The sequence below is a fragment of the Mugil cephalus genome, chromosome 7 (assembly GCF_022458985.1).
Source record: "Mugil cephalus isolate CIBA_MC_2020 chromosome 7, CIBA_Mcephalus_1.1, whole genome shotgun sequence".
Taxonomy (NCBI): domain Eukaryota; kingdom Metazoa; phylum Chordata; class Actinopteri; order Mugiliformes; family Mugilidae; genus Mugil; species Mugil cephalus.
In genome coordinates this window covers 20,052,665-20,078,389 of record NC_061776.1, presented here as the reverse complement: position 1 = coordinate 20,078,389, position 25,725 = coordinate 20,052,665, and the positions used below count along the sequence as shown (strand labels likewise).

The 25,725-nt window shown below is 42.4% G+C and overlaps 1 protein-coding gene across 6 annotated transcripts in view; it reads right to left on the bottom strand.

Moving 5' to 3' along the window:
- st3gal3b (ST3 beta-galactoside alpha-2,3-sialyltransferase 3b) overlaps window positions 1-16,993 on the bottom strand; it is a 43,811-nt gene extending 26,818 nt beyond the window's left edge. Inside the window, exons 1-6 of one of the 6 annotated variants that reach the window (XM_047589161.1) lie at window positions 16,848-16,993; window positions 10,610-10,757; window positions 6,236-6,298; window positions 5,689-5,730; window positions 4,485-4,527; window positions 2,777-2,869 (exon numbers count right to left, since the gene is read on the bottom strand). In XM_047589161.1, coding sequence (XP_047445117.1) covers window positions 2,777-2,869; window positions 4,485-4,527; window positions 5,689-5,730; window positions 6,236-6,298; window positions 10,610-10,718 — 350 coding nt within the window. In that variant the 5' untranslated portion in view covers window positions 10,719-10,757; window positions 16,848-16,993. Of the gene's footprint in view, window positions 1-2,776; window positions 2,870-4,484; window positions 4,528-5,688; window positions 5,731-6,235; window positions 6,299-10,609; window positions 10,758-10,930; window positions 11,041-13,071; window positions 13,493-16,847 lie in introns of those variants that run through there. The other 5 variants (XM_047589160.1, XM_047589162.1, XM_047589163.1 and 2 more) reach the window with 5 other exon arrangements.
- Between the last annotated feature and the right edge of the window lie 8,732 nt (window positions 16,994-25,725).

The following is a 25,725-nucleotide window of genomic DNA, read 5'->3' as shown; positions in this document are numbered from 1 at the left end:
CCAGCATCGCCTCTTCCTTATCCTGTGCGTCTTAAGAAGTGTGCCTTTCTCTGATTAATAGCAGCTCCGAAAATCAAAAGGAGCCATTTCCTCTTAGTCACGCCTGTGACCCGGGTGTCGGGCTGTGCGCCGCTGCTGTGAGTGTGGCTTCGGGATGGATGTGTGTTTTTATGACCTGCTGTCAGGCTGGAGGGATGCGAGAAGAGGGAGACGGCGGATCTTGGGGTTTCTTTTTCTTTTTTTTTTTCATTGTTTACATGGATGGAAGTCCATGAATGTGTGTCTACAAGACACTGTGAACATTCTCGTGTCAGAGCTGAATGATAATCAGAACCCATCTCTATTAAAGACTGTACTCGTAAGTGCTCAAAGTAGATCTATTATGACGGTGCGCTGGTGTATTTTGTTTATAATCGCAGACATACAGAGATGACATTAAAGATTGTTGCACTGTCCTCGTAGCCAGAACCAGACCACCGGCAACATAACTGCTGCATCTCGCTGAGCGGCTGATGGTTGGCGCTGCCCTATAAATACACACACACACACACACACACACATATGGTTGTTCTTTCTCAGCAACCATAAATTATGGTTCCCACAGGCGACAGACCGCAGTAACTAGCAAAGGCATTTAAGCTGTGGAATCAAGAGGACACACAAGCATGCACTCACTCCTATGTTTCTCAGCAGGAATCTTGGCTTAACTGTTACCGTAACGCTGCCACGGCTTCACTCGATATGTGCATATCTGAGGCGCGATGACCAAACATGGCTGGCATTCTTGGGAGACCTTCCGGTTAGTTTCAACCCTTTTCAAGCAACATAATCAGTCTTTTATGCCCTCATTATTCTGCAGCTTTAAAGTGTGAGAACACAAAGAGAGGGATGAGGCAGGTATGTATGGCCCCCCCCCCCCCCCACATCACCTGACAAGTGCACACATACTCGGAGACTTCTGTCCTGCCAAAACAAATGGAGATTCATTAAACCCAAGACGTCCGAGGCCAAGAGGGGCTATAAATAACACGGGACCATTATGAGTCATTGGGCCCTGACCAGCAGTCAGTCACTGTCACCCTGACAAAGCAGAGAGACAGGGGCCTGCTTGTTGTTAAATAAAAAGTAAGGGCTCCCAAAACAGCCAACAGGCAGGGATGCATTGTGCTCATTTCCTTTGCCGGGTCCATCTCTCACAGGCAATATTTTCATAACCGTGCCACTTCAAGTTCACTGCTAACATTTGATTTAGGGCTCCAATACAAACAGTTTTGGGTAAAGCAGAGGGGAGGGGAGGTGTGGAAAATAAATTGGATTCTGCAGGGCAAGGGGCTTTAGAGAAGACAAACACGGAGGAAGCAGGAGATGATTAGAAGGAGAGCCAGAGGACCTCACTGCCAGAGGTTAAGTAGGTTTTCTCTAACAGCTGAACCGTAGGCCACAACTATTAAGAACTAAATGTTAACAAGAATTCTTGAATCAATTAGTTATTGCCTGGAAAAACAGGCAATTTTTTTTTTCTTAAAAAAAGCCAAACAAATAAGATGTTAAGTGGCTGAATATGTTCCACAAAGGTCACAATAAATCACGACGAACGCGCGGATCCAACTGTGTACATTTAACTTTACACGTATAAATACAAACACACACAAACTTACACAGAAGTGCAGCATTAATTGTTCTCATTGACCTGTGTGTGACTGGGTTGAAGGTGGTAGTAATCAGTGAGCTCCCAGGAGTGTTTTGTGTTGTACAGAACTTTGATCCGACACGTGCGGCTGATTAGAGGAAGTCATTATGAGGGAGGACATTGTTAACACATAGCCTCTTATATAGGTTGAGGGCAGTTCCACAAAAGTGCTTTGTCTACCTTGTTAAGTAGCCGTCACACCCCCCTTCTGCCCACACTTTCCCTTTCTCCCTAAAGGCAAAACACCTCAAAAACTGTCTAAAATATACTTAAAAAAAAATAAAGTTTTTTTTAATACATCAGCATTTATTGTTGAAGAGGAATATTACATTTTGTGTTACCGGGTACCTTTGGGCGAAAGATAAATGGAACTCGATAGCTGCTTGGAAGTGGGGCTGGTGAATTTGTCTCATAACTAGGTCAAGAACTGATTGAAGTGCCACTGGCTATTGTTCAGCAATGCGGAAAATTACCCTTACTTGGCTTCAAGAATGCAAATGGAACAATGTCCTATAGAATGAGCCGAGATCGGCGGAAAGCAGAGGCCCGGCGAAAAACTCAAAGGAGCCAATGACATCAAGAGGGCCGTGGAGGATCGAGTGGACTGTGTGGGCTGGGTACCAGGAAGCTCATGGTGAGTCAGGACAGGAAGTTGGTCGGTGGCGTTCATAGAGAAAGCCTCTAAGGCGCTGCGATATGACAGGGGAAAGATGGGGGACCTTGTACTCGGCCAACAAAGCTTCTTTTGTGGAACGCTGAGATCACAAGGACACAGTTGAGTTTTTGTGGCGGGGGAGAAGATGATAGCAACGTGATTAAAACTGGGGACGATTGGATAGGAATGTAGGGGTTTCTCTGTTTCTGACTCAAAACCCTTAAGGCGCAGTTGAAATTGAGGAGTGACATCATGCATCTTGGTATGCTTGAGTATCAGCTTTTCTCCTACTGACATGTAATTAAAATGATTTGTCTGTGAAGTCCCTGCTTGTGTTCTTAAAACGCTGAAAGTAAAATTGGAAGACAACCAATGCATCACAACAACACTTGCAGAAAATGATGTGCAAAAGATAAAGAAATCCTTCTCACTTAGGAAAGATGGCAGTCATCTTGGCTGCTGCGTAACCTGGCTTGCACACTCCTTCGCTGAGGTTGCCATACTTGTATGCCAACTCCGGTGGCCTGCACATCAAAAGAACGCGGGGAGACATTAATCAGACACATCATGTTAGCAGATTATCAATTACACTCACTAATTCAAAGGCTCAAAAAACTCAGCCTGTCAAACAATGCGCTGCAGAGATAGGGAAACGCGTTTCTTAGAAAGTCGGAGGACTCGGCAACCTGTGTGTGGCGAGACAAAGCCGAGAGGCCTTGTTTAAATAATCACACTGGCAGCGCTAAAACTAGAACCTCCCGATTACTACCATGATCATTAATAATCTGATGTACGTCATGATTCTAGTGCAAATAAACACGGAGAAGGGAGAGAGGCCCAGGACTTCGCACTATGTGAGGTCCGAAATCAAAGTTGACACGATTAATGACCTGACTGGGGCTCGCTTGATTTGAAGTTTTTCTATACCAACAGATATTTTAATGTATTTATGTAGGAGACACTTTTCCCCATCAGTCAGAATACGAGCAGGAATAAATGACCTACGTGATGTAATGACAGCCTTTAAGATGAACTGCAGTGCTGTATGCTTGTGCTCTAAAAGTATAATTAATGTCTCTGTAGATACACCAATTAGGCATAACATTATGACCACCTTCCTAATATTGTGTAGGTCTCCCTTGTGCCTCCAAAACAGTTGGGACTCATCAGAGAATGGACATGGGTATTCTGAGGGTGTCCTGTGTCAACACCGTGCCCTGTTTCATATGTTTTTTGAGTCTGAGCCACACAGCGTTGTTAGTGGGGGCCTTTGGGTCCTATGGGTTGAGGTTAGGTTCCTCATCATCCCACAGATACTTGGGATCTAGTGATTTTGGAGGCCAGCTTAACATAGTTTCTAAACTGTTGCTGTTGCGTCATTGCTATGGCTGGGGGTGTCTGGTCTGGTCTGGTCTGGTCTGGTCTGGTCTAGGTGGGTGGTACACGTCTAAGTAACATCCACACGAATGACAGGTCCAAAAGTTTCATGGCATCGTCACAAGATGGTTAATGTCATTCACTCCTCCTTTTAATTCTCCTGTCAGTGGTCATAATATTATGCCTGATCGGTGTATAAAGTACGAAGCTGCGTAACATAAACTGAACCCATGCAAAATCCCCCTTAAAGTGTGTGTCGACATGGTTGTGTGGACGGACATCCACAGTGATGGCAGCATGCGATCGCTCCCAGCGTGGTAACACAGGGGCAGAGAAAGGACCTTACCACAAATGTCAAACCAATTCAGGGAACTATACACATATTAACCAACACGCTGACACAATGACAGCTGCAACACTGATTTATTGTAGCATGTTCTCGCCCTGACAAACCACAGACATTCTGAAATAAACTGAAAACGTGTCCGCGTCACACACATTTCTAAAGCGATTACTCAGACCACCGAACATATCTGGGCTATGCTGCGCATAAGAAATAATCAGTTTAGATTCATTGCACGGAGGTTTACATTTTCATGTTTACCCACTGAACAACTACAACCTGCACGAGCAAGTACTCCAGAAAAAAACAGGTGTAAAACATCTAAGTTAATGAAATTAACATGGAACTTGAAGCTGTTTAAAACACACAGCGAACTAAGGACTTAACACAAGTGTTAACTGGAAAAGGACTTTACTCACAGCTTCGTGTCCAGTTGCAGCAAGAAGCCCTGCTTATCGTACACTGCGAAATGAGGACGAAAAACAGACATGGAAATCAACCATTAGCACATGAGTCCACAGGTGCATGGATAAAAGTTATGGCATCTTTGGTGGCAACTGTAAATGGTCATCCACTCTACATGATTTCAACTATCAGCTTAGTGGCTATAGTTGTTATATATATATATATGAAATAAAATAAACCTGTGCAGCTTTAACAAGGAACACAGAATGGCAAATGTAAGAGCATTAGGATTAAGGATTGAGACAAACAAGCGGGGTTAGGGACAGGCCAGCCAAAACAATCTGTTGAGTTTAAAATAAAGTTAGAAAACAAAGTTAGAGATCACCTATGGACAACCAAAAGCACAGTCAATAGGTGTCTGGTGAAGCGTCGAGGTAGAAGACAGTGAAGCACAGAAAATAACAGAAGAGGAAACTATTTAAGGCGGAAGGACTTGCAATATGGCATTTGAGTTTCTGCTGCAGTCTTTTTGGAATAACAGTTGCAGGTTTCACAAAACATTTAGTGTATTAATTTAATTAGCATTGGCATTAGTTGAAAGCAGGAATAGTGCATTATTACTCCTGCAGCTGCAGATCTGGTCTTCACAGAGAAGCTGGAGGATAAAGGTAAACAAAAGAACAATGGGAATGTGCGACGACTGGTTAGGGAAGGATCCGAGCACTGCCCTGGAGGATGGGAACACAGAAGCCGAGATGAGCGTAACACGTGTGTGTATGTGCGTTATGTTTCTGTTGAGAAGCATAAGGCGGACAGAGAAATTAAAGCTGCGGCTTCATACAAGCAAAAACAATAAACGTCAGCCTTACAGGACTCGCAACAAATTATGCACCAGATCGACAGATGCAGACTGCTTCACTGCCATTTCTTACCAAGCAGAAACAACAGAGGGCAGTGTTGTATTACACCGCAGCCTTTTGTGGAGGCTGGTTGCTACACAGAGGTTCACTTCAGTTGGAATCCATCATTTTTGAAGTTAGATACAATGCTTTCCTATAAGGAATACACCCGATAACATCCGATTTGCAGATATGGATTATTACTTGTTTCTCCAACCAGGAAATATCCCAGCGTGTGAAGGGTTGCGTTTTTTTTTTTTTTTTTCTAAACAGTAGGAAAATAAGGACGGGGTTTTGGCAATTGTGACTGCAAATATACCTGAGCTTACTATTCGTCCACCGTAGAAGTCCGGTTCCAACTCTGAAACACAAAAGGGTCTGTTAACCTCATATGAGTCGGTCAACGGCAGCATCGGACTTACAGAGCCGGAGGAGGAGGAGGAGGAGGATAAAGTGAAGTTAGTGGATTTAATCCCAGTAGGTAGTGTTACAAATCTCAATCTTTATTCAAACACGGAAAGATGAAGCAGAAAATTAACTGCATGAAGCCCCCGTTGTGTTTGTGTGAAGATTACGACAGCGGTACTTTGAGAGAGACCCATAAAGACGGAGTGAGTGAAGGAGCACAAACATTTCTGGCAATAAAACACTAAAGAATTATGGCAGGTAAACGACAGTCAATGTGAAGGCAAATATGGAAAGCTGTTAATGTTGAGTTAGCAGAGTTTTATATACCCTGGAAGAAAAAAAAAAGAAAAAAAAAAAAAACAAAAAAAAAAACACGCACACAGCAGCCTATTCTAAAAATCACCCCAAATGCAGCCAGTGTACCCAGTGTAGAATCGGCCGAGTCCCAGTGCCTATACCTGTAATACTTTTCCCTTCAGCACCTTTAGTCTTGATTACAGTGGTCCCTTCTGCAGCCCTCTCTGCAAACAAAAGGGGTTAACACACTGAAATGAGACCACCATCAGTGTAGAGCTGTGGAAGCAACAATTGACCAAGACTAAAGCAGAAGACGTTACAAAGAAGCAGATCACCTTTAGCAAAAATAGAGAGCGGCTGCACACAGACAACAGGTAGGGACAGACACAAAGCTCAGCTAATATATTTGCAGTTAATGACTTGGAGTTTTGCAGGTATTTTGCAAACAGGTAAAGACTGGGGATCTTTGATTAACAAGGTTTAAAGGCTTAAAAAACGCGCCTCTCTCTTTTCTACCAAAATAACCGGAGGAAAGCATGCCAACGAGTAATCACAACTAAATTACACAGCCACACTAAATACTGAATAAGGACAAAAAGCAAATGCAAAAAACACAGTCTCCCTGTGCGAGGGTTTCTGACATATCAAATTCTCCAATTACTTAACCTCACACTCGGCCCAGTTGAAACTGTAGAGGTGTATCATGATAGCGGAGACACGAGAAGGGAACCCCTGATGTTGAAACCCAAGCTGGCACCAAGAATATTTAGAGCATGCTCCTTGATTTCTACTGACCTTAATGCTTTTTGGAACAATACATAGTGCATCGTTATCAATTAGCGAGCAGAAAGAAAGAAAAGTCAACAACTGTCCAATGACAACATTTTTATGAGCCGCTTCAGGGGTTGTGGTTAACGATCTGAAATAAACAGGGTTAAGGCGCCTGTTTTTCTCACACCCTGGAAGTGGCAGTTTCTAGTGCAACACCTGGATACTAGCAAACATCCAGGCACAGTTGATTCACTTGTAGCTGTGGTTCAACGCGGTGCATCTGAAAGCATCATTTACATATGAAGACTATTTTACACCTCAGACATATTAACAACGAGAACATCTCATCATGTTTGGCCAGGAATACGTCAAAAAAGCCAGCCATGTAGATAACAGCTGACTCAGTTTATTTCACCATAGCAGCATGAGATGTGGTGGCGGCTCACATCCTGCAACAGATTTATAATCACGTTACTGCTAAGATGAGTTCAACTTATGGCCAGCTTTCGTTAAGGGGAAAAAATAAGGCGCCAAAGAGGCGCCTCGAAACGTTACATGCGTCAAACTGAAACCACCAGCCCCAACGTACATGAAATAGAGGCCGTATGAGAAATGGTGACAGAAACCGGTGCCTTTGGCTGTTGGTTGAAAACCAATCTAATAGTCCAAAAAAAAAAAAATTAAATAAATAAAAATGCTGTTGTGGATAAATCACAAAACAAGAGCTAAAAGGTACAACAGAAGGGTGCAGACCTTTTGAATGAGGTGGCCATCTGGTGGATATGCATGGAGCAGCTGGTTAAAATTAACTTGTGTCATCATCACACATCACGCACAGATATCACACACACACAAACGGGAAGCCAGCTCGCTCAGCAAGCGGCCTAATCATTAAGGCTCATCACTTTCCTCCCTTCGCTAATATTCTGCGGGGAGCCCCCATTCCCATCCTAACATCATGCACCGGTGCATGATGTTAAATCTCAAGCGTGTCCTGCAGAACGATAACTCTGTATACACTGGCGCAATCTGCGCATCCATGGTAGCAAAAAGTAAATGTAGAGAATAACTGCGCAGATGCTCATGATTATTTACGTCACGAGCAAGGTGAACGCCTCCAAATTGCATTCGTCCCCGCTGATGCCGGTTTATAGCACTAAAAGTCAAGAATGAGGAGGAGAGATTATCGAGATTAGATCACTAATCACTTCTCGGTGAGACGGCATAGTTTGGCTGACCAGGGCTGAGGGTAGGATACGTTCATCTTAACCCTTAACCCTCTTTAAGCCTAACATCTGGCACCACAGTGCTGCATTAAGCCAAGCTTTTGCACAGAAATCAACACTCCTCTGCTTGTTGTTGCACTGCAGATTGTGTGTTGGGGGGAAAAAAAGAGTCCTATTAATTTTTTTTTTTTATCAGACTACTGAGCAGATGTAAATGCACCACTAGCATCCACTGACTGTACATCATGTCGCACTCATACAGGTGGCAGTACACAGCTTTCAGGAATATATGAGGCGCCGCAACAGACGTTCACCCCAAGTGTGATGGAACACACACACACCATACAAGTTCCTTTGCAATATTTGACTGTAAATCCAGTATGTGAGAAAATGACACAGGAACTTATACAGCTGATGTAACCTACAGTGTGTAGACTAACACAGTGGCATTTGCCACACCATGACAAAATAGTGAATTGCAACACTATAACCACACACCACAAGGCAGACGGACAGAGCAAGGTTAGGTTCAACAGTAAAGACTAAAATACAGAGGTCGACAATGACTCACGTACACTGGATGGGTCAAGACTGTTTCAGCCTGCTGGGAGTTGCAAGGCCGAGACCAAACACAGGTAGAATGAGAAATGGAGAAAGACAAGAAATTAACTCGTCGTTTGATCGGGCAGATTTCAAACCGAAAGATTTAAGATTTCATTATGAGCCTTGTCACACACAAAGGTCGACTGTGTACAATCTTAACAGCCCTTTCAGACAAGAGTGGGATTGCTGAATTGTATTTTGCCTTTCACACGTCACCTATCCAGTGTTCCCATGTTCCTATCCGGTGCCCGCACAAGGAGAAAAAGCACTTAGTGCGTTTACATTCGCGTAAAAACAACAAATTATTGCGTTCATCCGACTCTCACTGGACAGCTTAAGTGCATGTAAACACGTTACTTCGGCTAAAATCGGAGTTCTCCTCATCCAATTAAAACACCCGGATACTGCGATTGGAAAATCGGTTGGAAACCGATTTTCACAGGCATGTACACACCTTAAGGCTCAATCGGAGTTAAACCAGACAACGTGCGTGCACATGCTCCACAACCACTGCGCCGGCGTATGACCCCGGATACAAAAACATCCAAGAAAGATGGTCACAGAAGAAGAAGGTAAACAGAGCCCGTAGAGGAACCACCTGAGGGATAGTGCGCATCTCATCTGCACCATGAGTAGCGCATAGATTACGTACGAGATTAAAAAGCTGTACTGTTTCTAAGAACAAGTCCATTTGGTGTTTATTATATGACATAATAGGTCAACCAGAAAGGGGATAGTTAAAAAGACACATATCGCCACCTAGTATGGAGGAGGAGGACATGTTCCCGATGCATGTAAACTGGGACAAGGGCCGCCTTCTGAAAGTTGAATTTCCATTAAATTGTGTATGTAAACGCACGCTTAAAAAACTAAATGGCACCAGGAATATTGACACCTGAAAATAAACGTTCATTTGATAACCGACTAGTCCACACACTACCAGGAAAACAGGTTTTATTTGTTTGTTGTTTAAGACTTGGAGAAGAATGGGCCCGTTTGTTCCACCTCCAGTTTTACACATAGCATTTTCCACAAGCCTTACATGTTTCACAACATGTTGTCCCTCTAACTAGGACCTTTATACTCCTTGAGAGTGGTTTGATTTTACTGTATGTAGGAGGCATGGTCTTTTTCCTTTTTTTTCTTTTTTTTTTTCTTCATTATTATTATTTTTAAAGAGAAATCTTCTAGCCCCCTCTGCTGGACTTGGACAGCTGTTTCAGACGGACCTCACAAAGACACAAATTTTTCTGGAAGCACCACTTGCTTCCTACCAGCTGTTCTGAGCCAAATAATAAGTATACGAACATCGTTATTTCTAAAAAACTACTGCAAGAAAACCACACCGGGCCAGCGTGGCCAACTCCCAGACAAACCAGGAGTATGATTACATGTAACAACAGAGAGCATGCCTTGTAACAGTGGTGTAATGTGTATTTGTCTTTCATCAGTGAAGCATGGAAACCAGTACATGTCGTTTCCTCCTCCACCTCCAACTACCAAAGCAGAGGAGACATTGTTTGAAATGGGAACTAAAGAAAACACTACATTCACTTCTTCTCTTCTTGCCCAGCTACACCTCTGTTTATATCTGTGGTTTCTACACTGGTTCTACAAGAAGATCTTGTCATAATGTACCCACAACAACCACTGTGTTGTAAATGGAAACAATTAGTTCATGTCAGAGACATACGGGTTTTCAAGACACAAACACACAAATGGACACAGCAGAGGGTCTATACAATGAAGTAAACACAGACTAAAATAAACAAGCAAGTAACTGACACAGAGAAGCAGACAGTTACACAGATTACAAAACTGGTTGGCTCAGTACAAACAGGCGAAACATGCTGGGTTTAAAAAAAAAAAGTATTGTGACAGATGGAAGATGATGTCAAGAACAAACAGCCAGTTAAAGAGGGGGGTGTCACTTACGAGGCTTCTGACCCCATACGTGTAGATGCAGCTTGCCAGAAGAGTAGTAAATAAAGCCCAGGACCAGCATCGGGCAGAAGATGAACAGCAGCTTGTGTGTGGGCTTCATGGTCTTCGGTCATTCACATGGCACCATCCAGGTCATCACCTGAAAATGACAAGAGCAGAGTGGGATGGTCTATCTATAAATATTCAAGGGGAAATCTGCCCAGTCAGCTGCAACTAAGCAAGTAAGGCAATGAGGGCGTGGCAAGCAAAGAAAATATTCATAAAGTCAGGCTCCACCAGGCCCACATGAAATTTCTATCGTTGGAAACACACCTGTCGAGCACAATAAAGTCCCGTTTCCGAAGGCAATTGAGCAATTACAGGAAGAAAATAATTTTAACAGTAACAGTGTTCGTCTGTGAGTGAGGGTAACTCTGCTCAAGAAGTGGAAGTAGGAGGGTAAAAACAAGGTATTCTGTTGAATAAACCCCAAAAAAACGAGCAACACCCCCACTACTTATCTAATGGGAGCAGGGCCCCAGAACCAGTAGTGTTCTTGCTAGTTTACAGGAAACCACACCCAGACTACTGCTCAAAGCATGGCAGCTGCATGATAGGAGTTGTTCATTTCTCATGGTAAACACTGTAGTTTATTCTATTAACAATGAAACGTTATCTGTAATGGTCAACAGGCCGCATTTGCATGTGAACTCATCCGTCTGTGCTTCGATCATACGACATAAAACACGCATCGCATGTAGCGTGGCACGTTGTATTCAATCAAGAGGTCACAAGACGGTGGATAGAACAACTCATTAATTGTGCGCCTCTGCAGCCGGGTCTCACTTCTTTACTAACATGTGCCGCAGCACTCCTGCAGCCGCTAACCGTTAACCCCAGGCACATCTTGGCATTTAAGCATGATCAACAGCTTTTATTGAAAACAGCCTGACCAGAATGTTACGTGCTGCGCAGAGTTTCTCTGGAACAAGTTTAAAAATATTTGCGCCAGGTTCCCTTGAGGTCATCTTTATTTCATCCTCGCTGTAACCCATTAGAACAGACAGGTGTCTGGGTTGAGCTCAGCTCGGATAAGACTGTAAAACCTCAATAAAAAAATAAAAAAACATTATTTCAAAAGTTCATAATCCCTACGAGGCAGAAGCTCTCTCCTCCATGCTGACAATAAAGCAGCAGCCTGTGCAGCATGTACCTGTTGATAATAAATGGACTAGCTCACATTTTTAAACAGCATTTCCGCTGCTAATTTTATATTTTGGACCATATTTTTCTATTTCATATTCTACTTTTACAATATTGTTTGTGTGGACGAATAAATAAATAAACTTAAAAAAAAAAAAAAAAGATTATTTAGAGGCTATGGCAACAAACATTCACTTGTCAGTTCACTGCGTACATTATCATAAAAGAGTCCTGCACTAAAACCTTAGCTTCATTATTGTTATAATGCTGAAACAGTATCAGGAGAGTGTTTTTTTTCAACTGTATGATCATTATGGAGAATGTGGTTCAGCTGAACTGGATGGAATTAAGCATTAAAAGTGTTCATGTTACTTAGTGATCCACCAAACATTAACCTATAACCACCATAACCTTCATGAAGTCAAGATTTAGTCCAGGACCGTCACACGTTGAGGGTATGAACATGTACTAGTGAATGGAGACTTCAGCCCCAGACTAGGAAACGTCAACATATTGAGACAGCAAGGGGAAATAATGTCTTCAACCGCGGCGGTGCTAGGCATCATTCCCACAGTGGGGACAGTGTCCCTGAGTAACGGAGCGGCGTCTGTCACATACCTAAAGTAGTATCTTTAGTCACATCTGTAAGCGTCAGGAGAAGTGGACACCAAGCTCCGTAACTAACGTCCGTAAACAAACATAACGGAACTTGGTCCACAACTTAAACTGAGTCTACCACCAGCTTTCCTGTGGTTTGTCTTAGTTTTAAGTCTCCGCCAACATTGGCGGCATTAATAAATAAAACCACCAACACGCGGAGGGGTTCAAATATTTCAAAATAGAGGGATTAACGGGTGCAGAAATGACGACAGAGAGGCTAATGGTTGTCGTTAGCTTCGGTTAGCCCGGTCGCTATGCTAACAACGCTACGTTGGCATAGTGAGAAAATGGGCTTGATGGGTCTGCAGGCCTGCAGCGGGTCAGCACAACACGGGCTGGGAGATTTCACTGCAGGGATACCGGGTTAAGCACCGCGGCAGGCGCAGTAGTGCGGCCGAAACAGGCCACTCACGTCGGATTAAAAGCAGCAGCGACCGTATCAAAGTGTGGAGAACAATACCGAGGTGGTCCGGGCTGCTGCTAGGAGCGCAGTCGACCACCGGTTCGCTCGAATTAACCACCACCACCATCACCGTCGACTAAAACGCGGCGCGGCTCGCGGCGCGTCTCGCGTCCATCTCCAGCGCATTAAACATAAGTGTTGACGTTACCTTTTCTCGTCCTTTGCGTCCACCGGCCAGAAACAACGCCAGCTCTAGAATAAACAATGAGCTGGTCGACACAGCGACCGCGTCCTCCCTCCTCTCCAAGCCATCTTGGTGAAATCTGCGAGACGACCAGCTTGACTGCCTCTTTCCACTCGTGTCTCACCAGCTCTAGTTCACATCAGGACTGGTAGGAGGAAGAAGGCACCCCCTCCATCAACACGAGCAGAGCAGCTTTACTACAAGTCCACAGTCTGGTAGCGACAGTCACATGAAAGGGGGGGATCTCCGAGAGCCGCGATGCCTCGCGTTTTAGGGGGAATGCACCTTTTCATCTGGCCCTTCCACTGCCCGTCAGCTGTAAAGTCATCAGCTGCTTTTATGCATTTGTAGCCTACAGACACCCCCATCCCCCCGCATCAGCTGTAGCAGTCCCCGCCGCTCAGCAGTAATAATAGAGATCCAGTAATGTATAGAACTTGTTGACCTGCCTGCCCCCCACTACTATAATGGTATGTGCTAGGCCAGCACTGTTATTTGATTGACCTGGTGGGAGGCATGTTTTTATTCCACAGGGCGGTTATTAGTGGTGTAAAGGTATTTTCAGCGGAGGAAAATCTAGACTGGTTCAACTTTTGGGATAACATTTGGGATAATTTGGTCTTTCAGTTAAATACGCCAGACTTGCTCGTTCATTAGGAACACCAATGAAAGTTATCCCATTCAAATGTCACAGCCCTGCTAGAAATCTTCGCTTCATACAGGTATTCATTAGCTTGAAATAACTGAGCGAACTGTTGATTTAGTTGTGTTTTCATTTCAGAGGCTGTGGTTTGTATATCTAATGGACTGTGTGGCACAGATTTCACAGAGGTTCCTTTTTAAACTTCAATTTCCCACTAGTCTTTTAGAACTGAAGAAGCCACTTGGATGAGTAGGAACACATCTTCAAGAAACCCTCGTTGCCTTTGTTTCAGCTTGTTTTGTGGATACACCTGAATATACAGGGTATAAAATGTATTTGTTTTCACTAGCGTTCCTAATGTTCTGGCAAGTGTATTATTTTACAGATTATCCTTCCTGTCTTGGGAAGTTGGTCAAACTAAAAAACAAAGGGAGCTGGTCTTATTGGCTTGATTTTACACTTTGACCATGTTGCAACAGTTCAGTGTGCTGTTGGGAAACATTTGAACATTCACACCCCCACCGCATAGCAATGACACAGACACTGACACAAAAACAGTTTAGAAACAACTCAAGAAAACACAAAGAATAGTACAAGGTGTTGACCTGGCCTCCAAATTCACTAGATCTAAACTGATCAAGTATCTGTAGGATGATCCACAGAGGACCCTCCCCTCAACCTATAGGACCCACTATGTTGCCGGACACCACAGGACACCCAACTTTTTTGAAGGCACAAGGAAGACCTACATAACATTAGGAAGGTGGTAAAAATCAGTATTAGATTTTTATCTTACACTTGCAGGTGCAGCAATAACAGACATTCTTACAAATGAGTCACATGTACTTTTATATTGAAGCAAATGGTCTCTTCTGGCAGTGCGTAATTTTCTCTCCATGTAAAGATAGCTTGAAATAAGAATTAAAACAGTTCAATACTAATACTTACTACTACATTCTTTTGAGATTAAAATATTAATACCTACGAAAAGTCATCTTAATAAAATTGATCCTGCAGACTTTTTTATGGTAGCTAAATCTCACTTTTACCCTATCATGTGGCTGCTCACAGTTGATAGTTATGTAGCAGCCGATCCATAGTCCTGTCCGTCGCACCTTCTCAGGTTACTTGCATCTTAGGCGGATCTTGCATCTTATTTGTCCCCTTGACATTCACAAGGCTCAGTGTTATACATAAGCATGCGCTGGGATGAAAGCCGAGGTAGACTAGGTTGGGAGACACACCTAACTGCCATGCAAAGAGCGTGGCAGAGTAGCATGTCGATCTATTAATATTGAATCAAGCAGGAAACAGAATCTGCTCTCCTACTGTTCTCCATCTGGGGCCAGGAGATTAGCAGGAGGTTGGAGAATACACACAAGGAAACACACGTACAGTAGACAAACACTCCAGGATTACATGCGTTGTCGGAGCTGACGTGGAACTCCCCGGTGAGTTGGGAGCCCTTCACGGCCTTTGGCACGGATCAGTCATCGACATCACATTTACAAACTGGAACAATCAATGACCGGACAAAACAGTCCAAGGAGATGAAAGTTTACCAGTGTTTAGCGAATTCTGTGAAGCGCATGCACCGGCATTTGGTTGTCTGCCATTGACTTTGTTCTTAAAGTGGAAATTATTTTATGCCTTTTCGCCCCAGTCTAAGGCCATCAAAATTAATTTGAGAATTTTGAGACACTCTTCTGCCCTCACCTCCCACCACCTGTGATGGCATCCATTAACTTTTTATCTCCTTAGAGGTGTGCAGCAGAGGTTTTACTGACTGGAGACTTAAAACCTCTCGATGATATCCTCTGACGCTGTAACCTTAGCCATCCCTATTCATGAAAAACAAATCCCTCTGAAGGAGTTTAATCTGATAATTTAGCTTATCACAAGATACTGCTCAGTATCTAACAAAGAATGCAAATGCAACACCGCAAACAAGCACACACTGCCGAACAGAATCACATAACAGCATCTTTTCTGTGTTTGCTCTCATCATACAGATGTTATCTGCGAGTGAACTTCTTGCACGAGCACAGCCAAGCTTAGCTGCGGTGCAATAAATAATTCATAATCATGTGAATCATAGATGAACAGCCTGCTGAATAGTGTGACTTTTGCTCCGGTGGGAAGACAGTGGAGGGGGGAAAAAAAAGCTTGTGCGAAAGGGATACTCATAGAGCTCACACAGGCAGACCTTTTATTTTATTTATTTAGATTCAGTTATTTATACGCACCATCTTGACTGCAGCACATTCTATATTTGTAATCCTGTCACCGGTTTTCAGTGAGAGTGAACAAATGCTCCTTTTAGCACTGCGACAATTTAGGTCAACGGCTCAAAGAGACAGTTCAGTCAACTACGGCAACTATTACGAGTGATCGGCACGTCCAGGAGTCCAGCACTGGAGCTAAATATTAAGTCGCAGAAGCTGGTCCTTGAAAATCCAGTTTGGTTAGTTCCACATTTTGAGAAATCTGCGTCATGATTTTCTTCAGCGATCTCAGATGAGATGGTTTAAAAAAAAAAGACGTTTTATAAATCTTCTGCTTATGGAAATCTTACCAAAAATATCTATCATACCAAAAATGCCTAAAAAGAAAAATATGCACACGGCTTTTCGTATGACCGTAACTCAGAGTCTTATTTTACCTTCCCAGAGTTATCAAGGGAGGTTATTTTAAGCCGCATTGGCCCAGAGTCATGTGCTCAGCCTTGGGTCACAACTAATTCTGTCTTTGTTCATTTTTTTTTTTTTTTTTTTTTTTTTGTTATCTAAGGTGTTATGATAGCTATAAGAAAATAAGAAAAAAACTAAATGATTCCCATGAAATTTGAAAAATGTCATGCATAACATTTTTAATAATACAGTCTGCACCACTCAGAAATGTTCTCACACTGTCCCCTTTTCACCCTGTGAGAAAGTGTGCAGCTACGCTATTATATCATGCAATGCAATACCCTGAGTTAGAGATGTGAATGAGATAATTTTAAGCGGTGTAAAAAAAAAAAAAAAAAAAAAAAAAAAAACCACAAAAATCCTCTTCACTAATGTTTTATGTTCTTTCATTTAGAGCGGAACATTACCTTCTCAGCTGCAGCTCTTAACTCTTTAATCCAGCATGAACCGGACATGTCCTGATGAATGGCCGAATAAGTGCTCACATACAGAGAGGAACTTCCAAAACAGAGAGGCGACACCTGCGAGGCAAGTCCAGTTTGATTCGCTGGCTGTCCTCTCAGCTCTCTGTCAACACAAGTTAACCAATAACATAATTTAAATAACAGAATATGGGACCACAGATAATCCCAATGGAACACAAACAGCACAGTGCGGTTGTGCTCTCTGTAAACATTTTCTTTTTTTTTTTAACCAATGACAGGGCGAGTTAACAAAACCAGGCCTGTTACACTTTAAATGTACTAGTCCCACTCAAGAGTAGAAGAATGAACTCTTATTTGGATATCAAGTATTATTTTTTATGTGTCAAGTATTATATGTTTGGAGACCGGATATATCAGAAAATAATAAATGGACTTTTAGAGCACATGTTGCCAAACTTACTGCATGCTTGTTTTAATTTATTTAGATGAGCAGTGGAATATGGAACATTTGCACTACTAGTGGTCATATTAGTTCATACAACATTTTACTAAAGAACAACTAAAAAAAGAAGCATTTTAAAAAATGCTCTGTGAGTTCTGCTGCATTACCACTTGATCCTTCTGCCTAATACATTAGGTATGCGTGGCATTTATGTGTAAAAAGTTTTGCAAATGTCCATTTAATAATCACTACCATTACTATGAGCACAGGCACTTTCACTATTTCTAATCGTATTACTGATTATTTCATGAGGATGTTATTTTTTACTAAATCAAAAAATACCCTTATCCACAATATGACCACATGACATTTTCACAACAGTAAATATTTACCCCCTAGCCATGACTCAACCAGTGAAGCATGAGGTCAAAAATCTGGATCACACTAACCCTTAACCACATTGGTTTGTGCATCAGTTCAACGTCCCCGAACGAAAACTCCATGTTTCAGCCTTCATTTAAAACCGCCGTGACATGAAAACATTGGCGTTTCAGTTGTCGTAAGGATCAGCACCACACATTACATCACCTCTCACACCAGGCCAGGCTGGTGGCTGTGGAACTGAAAACGCTTGCGTGCTTGGAGACACAAGATTGCTCAAACGATTACCGCTCGGATCCATCATGTGACCAGGCTGGGCCAGAGCTGAGCCTTGGGGGAAAGTGTAGGCTTAGATTTCTGCCGTCTGCTGCTTAATGGGGTGGCGACAACGGGAAGGTACCTTCAGAGCTGAACACGGCCTCAGCAGCAGCAGCGCATGATCTCAGTGTGTTTATGTGATGACACAGGATGCATCCGATCACGGGGTGCTTTGATAGCAGTGAGGGAGCGATGTAGGCCAGAGAAAAAGACGATCATAAGTAACGCCGCACAGTTTACTTGAAATATGTAGCACAGTTTAAAACGTGCTTTACAACAGGATGCGTTTGCACCAACTGCAAAGTCAAGAGTACATAGTTACACTGTGGTTCAAAGCTCACGCACTGATACTGTTTAAACCTGTCGCCAGGAAGTCTCTACACACTGACATACCCAGACTTTCCGATGGTGTCACTGATTGAAGCATGTAGACTCTGGTATATAGCCTCATGTGTGCATGCACACACTTGTAGAAAGTAGAAAATGACAGTTTATTAGCAGTCATGTTGTGGCAAGTGCATGCACTGCGTGTGAAACACAGGTGATGAGCCTAAAGCAAACATATACAACATGCAGTATAACGTATAGCCCCTTTCAAATCAGAAGTCACAAAGCGCTTCCCATTAAAAGCATCAAAGCGAGCCCTGATGCCATTCAGGTTGGGTAAAATGGTGCCGTTATGAAGAAAGAAATACTCTGACTGGTACTTTCACACTGCGACGTTGACACAAATCTCTGACTTTCTGTTCACTTGCAAGGTTGTGTAACCACAGCGCCCTCACAGTCCCGAATTCAGTGGAAGCTGTCGGCAGCATTAGAGGTGGGAAACGCAGTAAGTCCCTGCCAATAGACAAGTGCTTTATCTCTGACTTTCACCTCACAAGGGACTTTTGGTCGAAAATTCCACTGCCTCTGACATGGTAATGATTAATGTGACTGCATGGGAACCTCATGTACAGAGAACAGACACAGATACAGTGTGGGAAATATTGGTTAATTAATGCTGATTGACTGTTAAAAAATAAATGAGTAATATTTGTCAGGGAAACATGAAGAGAATCAAATCTTAGAAGGAAGTATGACTCTACTGCAAAAGTAAGGGGCTTACTTTAAAAGCAAAACACACAACAGAGCACACTCTAAATTCAAACTACAAAAATAATAATAAGCACAATTAATCATTCCTGTAAACTAGATTCAGGGCGACACATCGGCACAAAAATTATCTTTTCTATTCGTGTATACAGGGGGGCTGTACAGCAGTAGTCTTCATCCCAGTTATTTAAAGGTCAGGCACCAAGGAAGGAATTTAATAAAACCTGAGGGTATCAAGGGCCTTTGTCAAGAGTACTTCATCTCTAAAGCACAGCTTGTCATTTGTACATATGGAGAAAACACCCAGAATGCCTCAGGTAATGAGATCTCCCCGTCAGCACACTTCTCACATACATCAACAAAAAAAGTAAAGGGAAAACTGCCAGCGTGTTGACATGCACAGATGAGCACCGGGCTGAAATATGAAGCCAATATGGATGTGCTGCGAGTCAGTGTAAATGTCAATTAAAATAACTAACAGCAGCAGGTACAAACAGATCCTGCCTGGTAAATGTTTAAAGATTACTAACAATGTCAATCTGTAAAATAATTGTGTAACCAGGATGAATCAGGATGCCGATGATAACTATTTTAAATCTTTCCAATTCAGCTCATTTCCAACACACACATCCCAGCCAGTCTCATCACTTTTTGAGGTCACTTTTTTTTTTTAATTGCACTGCTTGCATTGCGTTTCTGTATTGAGCTGTGTCGTATTTGCCGCACACGTGTTGTTAAATTGATGAAGACGCCTTAGGTCGCTCCCCATCTTGGCATCATTTTTTAATTAGCTGGGAGTTAGAAGTACTCTGGAAATGCCAAGCCACAGTTACAGACGCCACACTGAGCTTCCAAAGCACTCTCCAGGAACCCTGCTGGTGACGTCTGGGAGGGCTCCTCCGTCAGCCCTCACTTTGATTCCGGCTACATGCTTGTTTAGTGTTGTGGCCACATCTTGCACAGTTGGGGCACGATTGTCCAGAGAAAGACATTAAGACATGAGACCTCACAGGGTGGATCCAGTTATCACGTCACGGTCTCTGACCAATAATGAGACTTAAGAGTATCATTCACTGAGGAAGGAAAACGAGGTGGAAACAGATTCGTACAATTACAGGTAAGTATCTGGTCGTTAACAGATCCTAGTCACGCCAGTTGTAGTTGGGAAGAACCCGCAGATGTTCCCATTTAAACCCCGAACTCCTGCCCAGTCTGTGAGAACTGAAGAAGCTCCTCACCATGCCCTGGATGACTGGGAACCTTCACAGACCATGCTGTTGGTTCATTTGTAATATGCACACACTGCAAGCACATTGTTTGGCCAGCTCATAGTTTGTTTGTTTTTTTTTATGAAAAGTTTGATATTGCATCAAAAACAACAGAAATATACTATACGATTTCAAAACGGTGAGTTCTTGAACTGTAACCTCCTGAGACCCAAGCTTTTGTTTGGTTGTTTGATTACTTCAATGTGTGTTAAATAAAGTCACCAGTGTGTAACAAAATAAAATATAAAAGAGTTTCTTTTAATACCAGAACAAGGCTGTGCAAAGACAGAATTGCAAACAACTAATGAGTACTTGCTACAGCTTGTTACTATTGACAGAATTTGTTAAATTTACATGTCATGTCAAACAAGCATAAATAAACAAGTTTTATATTTGATGGGGTTTTGTACCTTGTCAACTTTTATCCCTTGATCGGCTGTAGAATGAATCCGCTGTAATGCCTGCTAGATGGCAGATGTCCACTTATGAGGACAACAGATCTAAATGAAGCAGAATGCAGAATAAACTCTCACAAAAACTTATATGAACAACAAAAGAGACGTGGTACGCTGCTGAGTACAGCCAAAGAGACAGAAGTTATTGCAAATAGTTGTATCAGATTAGGGAAACTAGTCAGAAATAAATAGCACGTAAAGTGAAGTGACATGCCAGACTAAGAGAGGAACCTGAGGGAGCCACAGACACAAGTGAGAAATGTGGTATTGATATGGAGGCATGCTAAGAGATAGAGCTTGGGCGTGAAAACAATAAGTGAGTCATTCACTCTCACGTTCCTGCTATGCGTCCACGTCTGATCGATGAAAATCATCATCAATGTATCAGTGCAATAATAGATTTTCTGGGCCTCTTTAGGGCAGCAGAGGAAAGGTGTAAACATGACTCCACACCACAGCATGTTTATAAGCCAATATGCTAAACCTGTTGCATATCGAATATGAAGAATCATTATTATCATCATCACTGTTTGCTTCTTTCCATCTCCCTTTCTTATAGTGATTAATTCACACCTGAAAGCATTGCATCATCCTCACCAACCTGCTCATGATGCCTCCTATATTTACTGCCAGCCAACTCACTTGTAGTAGAGTTACAACTATCACTGATAGTTTCAAGCCCATGTGCTCTTATTTATTACTGTGAAAGTAGCTTCATGAATGTTTCTGCAATTAATATTTTGAATACTAGCTCCATTTTTTTTTTTTAATTCAATATCAACTTCCCCTGTATCATGAACCACAGGAGAAGTGAATAACGCCAACCCTCTTGTGACAACACAATGTTCTTCTGAGAAACTTTTGGACCTGACATTTGTGTGGATGTTACACATGTACCACCCACCTAGACTGCTTAGGTGGCACAGGGGATGTTGTGGCTAACCAGTGCATGCTGCTTGGAAGCTTTATCTCATTCCCCCTGCTATTTTCTCCTCTCCTCTCCTCTCCTCTCCTCTCCTCTCCTCTCCTCTCCTCTCCTCTCCTCTCCTCTCCTCTCCTCTCCTCTCCTCTCCTCTCCTCTCCTCTCCTCTCCTCTCCTCTCCTCTCCTCTCCTCTCCTCTCCTCTCCTCTCCTCTGGCCTCAAGCAGAGGGGTTCATATGAGCTGGGTTCTGCTCAAAGTTTCTAAAAGGGCGTTTTTCTTGCCACAGTGAGGTTTTCAGGCTCCTGGATCTGTAACACGTCTGGAGACAATCTGGATTGTTATTGATTCTATATAAATAAATGATGCAACAATAAATAAAATGCACTTTAGCGGCTGTTCTGCGCAAAATAAACGTGGTCAACAGTGACACAAGCTGGAGAGAACGAGGGACTAGGAGAGAAGGTGACTACTACACTACTTCAAATCCCCTTTGCATCTGTGGGTTAACTACTAATGACTGCTCCCTGGGCATCTTGTATGGCTGTCCACAGTGTGATCACTACTCTCAGTGCAAATGGACAGGTTAAATGCAGAGACCAAACATTAAAGTTGGTTTATATTTAAACACGAATCACTGAGCTGAAAGACAAAATGTTCTGTGGAGCTAAGATACACTGTTGGGACAGTTATTCGGAGGGTGGTCCTAGGGAGGGTTTTCCAACTCCAAAATTGTAAAACATATTTTCACTGAGTTAGCCATTCCAAGGAAACTGGCTCAGATGAACTGACATGAACAGCGAGTATTCGGTCATGATCCGTCCTTCTCCTTTAGCCCACATAGGATCTCGTTCTTTGTGGTGATCTGGCTGTCATTGAACCACACTGTCACTGAACCACACAGAAGCTCCTTCATTCAATTTTCTCTACCATGCACTCAATGAAATGAAATGAATGAAATCCGCCGCTTGTGATGGAAAGAACAACTCTTTGAATAAAGTTAAAGGAGTTTAAACTCCTCAAGACCGACAGATTAGAATATGATAAGGGGACGTTAGTTTAAGATGTGCTTAAGCATTTTTATAACCCATGAACAACCGCTGTTTCTAGTATGTGAAGCAACTTTTTCCACCTTCCAAAGAACTCTAAACTCCTTAACCTCTTTGGAAAGAATCGTCGCCTCTGTGCCCACAAACAGCTACTGCTGTCACATCCACCCAGAGCGATGTGGTTTTCTGATTATGTTCAAGGGTGGATGTATATGTGAGTGACAGCCACATCGACCTCGCTCCACCACGGATTTCCGTTTTGGAGATGAGATATTTTGTCTGACGTCATTTGTGACGTTGAGACTTGTCCTCCTGTTACCTTACGCCATGGAAACAGTAACTGAAATAATATATAGTACACATGTACATTCAAATGAATGCCAATCAACGAGTTTGTAGTAGCCATGGAGAGGGAGTGAAGGTGACGGGCTCCGCTAGAATTGGGTTTTTGTGAGGTCACAGTGACATTTGACCATCACATTTTATTCAGTTTAATGAGCGAATGTTGCACCAGAATGACATTACCTCCAGGCGCCCCAGAAACGTTAGGCATTTTAATAAAATAGCTTCCACAAGTGTCACGTTGTTTCATTTACAGTGATATCGGACGCATAACTTAGCAACATATAATCTGACTACTTTTTTTTCCTAGTAACAAGTAATCTAACGCGTTACTTATCTAAGTTACTATGAGGTGCCGTTTGTAAAGTTGGCATGTTAAAATGAACATGCAATTTTTCCCACACTTAGTTAGAAAACACTGAAAAATGAGGAGTGAATTTTTCAAAGGCACTTTTTTGCTTCACCAGCTCTGAACAAGGCACTCCACTCTCGTTATACTTAACTTAAATAAGAGGTCAAATACCACCACTGGAGTAGTGGTTAGGGTTATAAGCGCAGCTTAGAAGCGAAGGATCACTGGTTCGCCTCCCTGAAAGAGAAACAAAACAATGTAAAAGTCTGTAAGTCAAGACTTTGGTGCAAAAGAAGTTGGTCAGGCGGTATGTTGTTGTATTTATTCTTTTGGTGGGTGGAGCGGGGTGTAACTAATTAAGTAACTTGTAATCTAACTTAGTTACTTTTAAAATCAAGTAACCAGTAAAGAACAGTTGCGACACTGAACACAAAACAGTGTGTCATTGCTGTGGGGTGGGGGTTCCTGGTCTGGTCTAGGTGGGTACTACATGTCTAAGTAACATCCACATGAATGAATCCCAGGTCCAAAAGTTTTACAGTAGGGCATTGAATTGTCACAAGATGGTTACTATTATTTATTTCTCCTGTCAGTGGTTTTAATGTTGTGACTGATCGGTGTGTAATTTATCGTATAATCCTAACTTGTCATCCGTGTTTTTATTTGTTGTATGTGTATTATGCATACTTTATTGAGCTACTTTTTTATGGGTCAAATGAACTTCACCAACACTCATTAATGAGAAAAATAGCATAAATCCCACAAAAGAACAATGCTACCCTTCAACAGGTACATTTTTTTTTTTTTTTTTTTTTTTACAAACACGCATTCAGGAACAGACAAAGTTAAAAGGAACAGTCATTTTACAGTTGGAACCATGATTGCAACACACAATGATGGCACAGAAAAACCCCATGAGCAACTGCCTTTTCTCTTTTTCTTTTTTTTTCATTTGAGGAAGTGGCATCTGGGTAAATGTTATCGAGGGAAATTGGTTATTAGTTTTCATTTTTCGTCTCACTACCACAGTGCCAGCCTCCAACTGTATGACCACATTCTGCACAAGCTTACGTAACGTTCAGAGTGGCATTTGCAGAAAGAGAAAAATCTCCACTTATCTTCCCTTGAAACTTGCAGATGACAACTTGGTGAAACTCCTGGCACAGTCATGGCACTCAAAGTATTCATGAACATTGACTATGGAAATATCTGTTAATTAAATGGAATTTACCTGCATGTCTGTGCCTGTCGGTGAGACAGCGGTTTGAAATGTAAGCCGCACCATGTCCAAAACCAGTCAAGGCAGGTATTCAGTATTAAAGTCAAATTTCCTGTTCAAATGAAAATAAATTGCAAGCAGTGAGTTAAGATTTAATTGCTGGGTTACGGCACATTACAAGAAAATAAAAACGACTTTATGTTTTTAACAGCTTCAAACTAAGAAGGTCAAACAGCGAATCAAGTTATTAGAAATAACAACTACAAATTATTAACTACTCTCATGACAAATGAACAACTCGTCCCAATAATGACGGCCACGAGGTGCATTTAAGCGCTCTGAAAGAAGTCTGGTGAGTGAACCTGGAGTTAGTTGTAGATGTATGACTTTATTTGGCCATCAGTGCATCTAGAAGTTTAGAAGAAGTCACACCAGTCAGCCACAACATTAAAACCACTGACACGTAGCACACACTCTTTTAAGGAACAACTCAAAAACCATAAAGAACAGCACAAGGTGTTGACCTTAACCCCACAAACTGATAAAGTATCTGTGGGATGATCCACAGAGGCCCCTCCCCTCAGCCCATAAGACCCAAAGCCCCCCCACTAACAACATTATATTTCCAGACACCACAGGACACCTACAATATTAGGATGGTGGTCATAATGTTATGCCCGGTTAGTGTACGTCTGTATACTGCTTGCAATCGCTACATTTGAGGGAACAAAATGTTTTAACAAGTTGCTCAAGTTGTTGAAGTTTAGCAATATTCAGTACACTTTTAAATAGCTCAACGTGTTTCATCCCAACAGTGTGGAGACAGAATCATGTAAGGCTTCCTTGTAGGAGCAAGGAACGAAGTGACAGGCTCCATAATTCATTTGGTGCAAGCTCTGCTATTCAGCTCCACCTCCCTCCCTCCCTCCCTCAGGCGGACTAATATATCTGTAGAGTGAGTGACAGACAGCTGCGGTGAGAAGACATTCCACTCTTTTTACGGGCTCCAGCTAAATGAA